The sequence below is a fragment of the Salvelinus sp. IW2-2015 genome, linkage group LG19, assembly GCF_002910315.2.
Source record: "Salvelinus sp. IW2-2015 linkage group LG19, ASM291031v2, whole genome shotgun sequence".
In the NCBI taxonomy this organism is placed as follows: domain Eukaryota; kingdom Metazoa; phylum Chordata; class Actinopteri; order Salmoniformes; family Salmonidae; genus Salvelinus; species Salvelinus sp. IW2-2015.
Window position 1 is genome coordinate 26183600 of NC_036859.1, and position 6757 is coordinate 26190356.

Consider the following 6757-nt stretch of genomic DNA (forward strand, 5'->3'; position numbering starts at 1 on the left):
ACACACACACACACACACACACACACACACACACACACACACACACACACACACACACACACACACACGGAAAACTCTCCAATCTGAGATGTCTTGATTAGCTTATTGGCTATTCATAAAATGGCCAAATATGAAGTAAATGATGCCATTCTTCAGCGAGAATGCCTAGAGAATGTCTAGGAAAATGAAGGGGATGTTTTAAATGGCAATGATATGTAGTTATAATGAAATCCTGAACTTGACCCCAGCAACTCCATGATCATCTTTCAGATTATTTATTCCATTACCGTTACTGTTTCCCAATAATCCACATCTGTGAGGATGTATGATATTCATTGCCAGTACAGTTACTATGAGGATCGATAGGAGATACATACCATTGACATTTGGCCAGATGAGACGAGACACTCTCCACTCTCCTTCCCTTTCTGGACGGTTCCAATCCCTCCAACACAAACAACAAACAAAGAAATAAAGAAGAAACAACATAATCTGTACAAGTAAGTGCTCATCAGCAAGATACGGCATGGATACACTCACATTTAACATGGGCKCTCCAGAGAATGGACGTTTTGGTCACGTTTTTTTATCCCTACAGTTGTTTTATACACATCTACAGAAACAGTAATTTGTACATGGTCCTTTGTACATTTATTTCCAGGTCAAAGTTCATTCAGGATTGTGACTCCTCAGCATTATATGTGTCCATCCCCATTACAATTCAGTGCACAAAAACGTCATCTTTGCCAAAAATGCAAGCAGAGAGAGTCTTGCACATACATATTCATACACATCACCTTCAATATGAAGATTTATTCTGAAGATATATTCATATTTAGTTAGAGATATACATATTTTTATATATTCTCAGAATCTGGGCGAGGCCGTTTCACTAGTCCTTTGGCAAGGCCATCAGCCCAGACATCGACAGGTAGTGTTAAGGTGAAAAAATGGAAGAGAGGTCTGAGTTCCCTGCTTTTATGGTTAAAAAACAAAACAAGATATCAACAAATGTCTCAAAAGCTCTCYTTTCCCGCCAGTTCAACTGTTGACCTTGAGGAGATCTCCAAGATGTCAAAAGTTTTGAATGAAGAAAAAATAGGTGAAAAATAGGTGAGAAATGGTCAAACCAAATCAACCATACACCACTGTATGCCTCTGTATCATTTTCCGTATGTGTGTATAATGACAATGTATGGTGAATTTGAATTGCTTTCTTTCTACGCGCATTTCATACCGCTGCTCCTAGCCAGGCCAAGCATCCTCACTAGTCTTTGAAGAAGGCCTGGGTTCAAATTACATATCAGAGACCTTCTGATGACATGAACTTCCTCTTCAAAATGGCTTCCACTTGGTCCTCCTCTCCAGTCTACCGTTATCCAGTAAAGATATACATCTGATAGTCCCAGACTCCATCACCGTGTCAGCCTGTGGTGGTCTGGGGTTAGATTACAGTACAATACAATCATATTCTATATACCATGGGCTCTAGATGTGAAATTACACAGGCCTACACACTGATGATAATCCATTGATGATAGTATAGTCCATGGCCACAGATTAAGATGTGACAAAAGTATCTGAACCCATGGAACTCCAGACAATGGATAGTTCAGACTAGGATGATCATTTGTTCACTCCAGACTCCAGGACTGTAGAACTCACAGATTAAGATTAGAAAAGAAATTCTCTGAACCCACTGAACTCTGGATCATGACTCATTATAACTCAGATTAGTGGAAGGTGATATTGAGTTAGTATTGGTCTGGACCCTGGTCTACTGCAATTATGATGTTCCATTAGATGAGGATGATAGTCTCGACCCTGGCGCGTCCCGACGGGTTGGGGGTCATTCGGTGAGGGGTGTAGTCCTTCCTGCTGTAGTCCCTGCCTGCCTGAATGCTGCCCGACCCGTGGCACCGCGCCCCCTCCAGTCATGCCATGGTGGTGGGCGACTGGCACTGGCTCATCTGGACCCGCATGGAGGCAACGTTACTCAGGATCTTCTTCTGGTGGCCCGCCAGGGTTACACCTATCCTGAGGAGGTCTCTGGAAAGAAAAGATGGAGAAGAGGCGAGAGCTGGGAGCACGGGCAAGAAGAGAGACAGAAGAGAGAGGAGCGAAAGAGAGCAGAATCGAGAGCGACTGACGAGCGACAGCCAGAGACGCGAGGACGAGCAGGCGGAGCGAGAGAGCGACAGAGAGAGCGAGAGAGCAGAAGAAGCAGAAAGAGACGAAGAGAGAGAGAGAGAGAGAGAGAAGAGAGAGACGAGACGACGACAGAGACGAAGAGAGAGAGGCAGAGACACGAGAGAGGCAGAGACAGACTGAGACGACGAGGAAGAAGAGAGCACAGAGACGACGAGAGAGAGAGAGACAAGACTGATTGAGAGGAGCAGAGAGACAGAGGAGAGAGGAGAGCAGGAACCGAAACAGCCCAAGACAGCGACACATATCAATACTGTGTATTAAGTACTGTGTCTGCAATGCCTCAACTGTGTGTACTGAAGAAGCAAGTACATAAACAGACATTCATTTGGTGTCTAATACATTTACACAGATAACCAAAGCCCCAAGTCATGTCAGGACTGTTAGCCACTGGCTGTGAAGAAGAAAACAACAAACCCAATGTGTCTGCCTCTCAGTGATCTGGCGTTTGCTCTCTTTGATGATTAAAATCATGATGCTACATTTCAGAAACAACATTATGAAGCCAGAAAGATCCTACAAAACATCAAATGCACAGAAAGCGGTGTTTCTTACGGCCAATATTTGGACAGGATTATCATCGATTTTAGATGAAATGTGCGTGTGTACATGAATGCTTGCTCACGAGTGTTCATGTGTGTGTCTGTGTTTCTGTGTGTGTGTGTTTCTGTGTGTGTGTGTGTGTGTGTGTGTGCGTGCATGCGTGTGTGAGCCTGTTACAAAACACAATTATTTAATTAAAATATGTGTATTTTGTGTCTTAAAATACAAAAATCCCTTTGCAAAAAGCCGTCCCGAACAGCAACAACATTCTCAGTAACGGTTACAGAAACATTTTACTTGCTATGACTGTGATATGTTGTTGTTTATCTACCTTAATTGAGCAAGTCACTCTGGATGTGAAAATGAACATACCAAAATGAACTGCAAAGCACACTGGGTATTATTATTGGCATTGTTTCGGGGCGGAGCTCATGCGAATAATACTTAAGATGCTTAGTTAATTTAGCAGACACTCTTATCACACCATAGTGCCATCAGACTTCTGATACCAAAAAATGGTATGTAAAATTATTTTGTATTTTGAAAACACAAATTACAGCTCTCAAAAGTATCTTGCTACAAAATACATCGGAGCATAGTTTAGCCCAGTGTAATACCAATTAGAAAATACTCAGAAGTAATTGAAATACATATTTAAAATACATAGAAATAATGCCCATCTCTGCATGTGTGTGTGTGACTCACTCAGAGGTCATCTGTGCTACCAGTTGCAGGGAGGTGAAGCCAGAGTTGAGAAAGTTGTCTCTGTACTGGGTCATCTTGATGGCTCCCAGCCACTCTCCAACTGAACTGAAAGTGTTGAAGTCTGGGATAGAACGGTCCAACAGGGGCTGGGAAGGCCTGAAGGAGGAGAAGAGGAGAGAGGGAGAGGACAAGAGAGAAAGAGGATGAGAGAGTGAGTGAGAGGAGGAGAGAGGGGGAGGAGGAGTAAGTAAGGCAAGTAAGGGAGAGAAAAGGAGAGAGAAAGAAAGAGAGGAGAGAGATGCTTTGATGGTGCAGAGTGGAGGTATAGGCTTTCATGTTTAAGGAAGTCTGCGTGTGCCTGGGTTGAGTGTGTGTGTGTGTGTGGGGGGGGGGGTAGCCTACATATATTTTTCTATGTGTGTACTCACACTGCAGGGATGCTGGCCACTTGTTTGAGACTGGCTGGGTTGCGGATCATCTTGTCCAGGGTGTTGACGATGTCAGTGAAGCGTGGCCGGGCGTTACGGTCCTTCTGCCAGCAGTCCAGCATGAGTTGGTGCAGGGCCGAGGGGCAGTCCATGGGAGGGGGCAGCCGGTAGTCCTGCTCTATGGCATTGATCACCTGGGCGGCAGAGGGTATTGTGGAGAAGGCAGAAGGTAGTCAGTAACGGTCATGTTAGACAGGACTATTGTGGAGAAGGCAGAAGGTAGTCAGTAAGGGTCATGTTAGACAGGACAATTGTGGAGAAGGCAGAAGGTAGTCAAGGGGACGGAGGGACAAGAGAGAAGAGGGATGGAGAGAGTGAGTGAGAGGAGGAGACGAGGGGGGAGAGGAGGAAGTAAGTAAGGCAAGCTTAAGGGAGAAGAAAAGGAAGAGGGAAAGAAAGAGAGGAGAGAGATGCTTTGATGGCTCGCAGAGTGGAAGGCATATGGGGCTTTTCATGTTAAGGATTCTGCGTGTTGCCTGGGGTCTGAGGATGTCTGTGTTTTTGTCGTGTGGGGGGGGGGGGTAGTCTACATATATTTTTTCTAGTGTGTGTCTACTCACTCTCGCGGGGGATGCTGGCCACTTGGATTTGAGACTGGCTCGGCGTTGCTGAGATCCATCTTGTCCAGGCGTGTTTCAGATTGTCAGTGCAAGCGTAGCTTGGTCCGTGGGTTACGGTCCTTCGCCAGCCAGTTCAGCATTGAGTTGGGTTGCCAGAGGCCGAGCGGGGCATGCCATGGGAAGGGGGCAGCCTGGGATAGTCCTGACTCTATGCTGACACCTGGCTGCAGGCGCGCTCATGTGGAGAAGGCAGAAGGTTAAGTCAGTTAACGGTCATGTTAGACAGGATATTGGAGAAGGCCAGAAGGTAGCGAAGGGGTCATGTTAGACAGGACGAATTGTGGGAGAAGGCAGAAGGTAGTCAGTGGGCTATGTCTAGACAGGATTTGTGGAGAAGGCAGAAGTAGTCAGTAAGGTCATGTTATGACGGGGATATTTGTAGAAAGGAGACGATAGTCAGTAAGGGTATGTTAGACAGGACTATTGTGGAGGAAGTTCAGAAGATAGTTCAGATAAGGGGTCATGTTTGACAGGGCTATTGTGGAGAAGGCAGAGGTAGTTCAGTTAATAGGGCTCATGTTATAGACAGGGACTTATTGGGGAAGGCAGACAGAATGTCAGTAAGGTTTCATGTTAGACAGGCGCTATTTGGAGAATTGCAGAAGATAGTCCAGTAAGGGTGTCATGTTAGGAAGGACTATTGTGGAGGAGATTTAGAAGTGGTTCCAGTAAGGCGGTCATTTCGGTTAGACAGGACAATTGTGGAGAGGCAGAAGGTAGTCAGTAAGGCGCGCTCTCATGTTAGACATTGACTATTGTGGAGAGGCAGAAGATTAGCAGTAAGGGTCATGTGTTGGGACGCGCATTCATGTGGGAGAAGGCAGAGATAGTCAGTAAGGGTTCATTGTCTAGACGGACTGATTGTGGAGAAGGAGATAGTCAGTAAGGGTATGGTTAGACAGGACTATTGGGGAAGGCAGGAGATAGTCATAGAGAGAAGGTTCATGTCAGACAGACTATTCTGGAGAAGGCAGAAGGTAGTCAGTAAGGGTCATGTTAAGACAGGCTATTGTGCGAGAAAGGAGACGGTGTCAGTAAGGGTCATGTTAGACAGGCACTATTGTGTGAGAAGGCAAAGGTAGTCAGTAAAGGGGTCTGGTGTAGACGAGGACTAATTGTTGGAGAGAGAAGGCAGAAGTAGTCAGGGGTAAGGGTATGTTAGACCATGGACAAATTGTGGAGAAGGCAGAGGAAGTGAGGTCAGTACAGGTCATTTGTTTAGACCAGGTATATTTGTGGAGAAGCAGAAGGATTAGCAGTAGGGTTCAGTTAGACCAGGGATATTGTGGAAGGAAGGCAGATAAGATCAGGTCAGTAAAGGGCATGTTAAGGACAGGAACTATTGTGGGAGAAGGGCAGAAAGGATTATCATAAGGGTTCATGTTAGGAACAGGACTATTTAAGGAAGAGGCAGGAGGTAGTCAGTCAACGGTCTTGATTAGGACAGGACTACTGTTGGGATGAAAGGCAGAAGTAGTCAGTACACGGGACATGTTCAACGACAGGGACTATTGTGTGAGAAGGCAGATAGTAGTCAGTAAGGGTCATTGGTTAGGACAGGACTATTGTGCGAAGAAGTGAGAACGATAGGTCAGTAAGGGGTCAGTTGTTAGACAGGGACATTGTGGGAGAAGCCAGTAAGTAGCCGTTAAGGTCTGTTTTAGCAGAGGACTATTGATGGAGACAGCAAGAACATAGTCATAAGTACAGGGTCATGTAGACAGGAACCTATTTGTGGAGAAGGACAGAGATAGTACAGTCAAGCGGTCATGTTAGAGCAAGGGGACTATTTAGTGAGGAGAAGCAGAGAAGTAGGCAAGTAAGGGTCTATGTTAGACGGACTTTGTGGAAGAAGGCAGGAGATTAGTCAAGTAAGGCGTTCATCGTTAGACAGGATTTGTGGGAGAGGCAAGAAGATAGTGCAGTAAGGGTCATGTTAGACAGGGACTATTTGTGGAGAGGCAGCGAAGTAGTCGGTAAGGGCATGTTAGACAGGACTATTGTGGGGAGAAGGCAGAAGAGTTAGGCAAGTAAAGGGTCATGGTTAAAGGACTATTGTGAAGAGAAGGCAGAAGTAGTCTAAGTTAGGGTATATGTTAGAACAGGACTTATTTGGAGAAGGCAGGAAGATTAGTCAGTAAAGGGCAATGTTGAGCACAGGGGCTTATTGTCGAGAGGAGGGCAGAAGGTAGC

General features: G+C 45.5%; 1 protein-coding gene across 2 annotated transcripts in view; it reads right to left on the reverse strand.

Moving 5' to 3' along the window:
• LOC111979445 (ephrin type-B receptor 1) overlaps positions 1-6757 on the reverse strand; it is a 482851-nt gene that overhangs the window by 3517 nt on the left and 472577 nt on the right. For both annotated transcript variants that reach the window (XM_024009990.2, XM_024009989.2), the window contains exons 14-16: positions 3885-4078; positions 3457-3612; positions 378-2049 (exon numbers count right to left, since the gene is read on the reverse strand). In XM_024009990.2, coding sequence (XP_023865758.1) covers positions 1935-2049; positions 3457-3612; positions 3885-4078 — 465 coding nt within the window. In that variant the 3' untranslated portion in view covers positions 378-1934. The remainder of the gene's footprint in view (positions 1-377; positions 2050-3456; positions 3613-3884; positions 4079-6757) is intronic.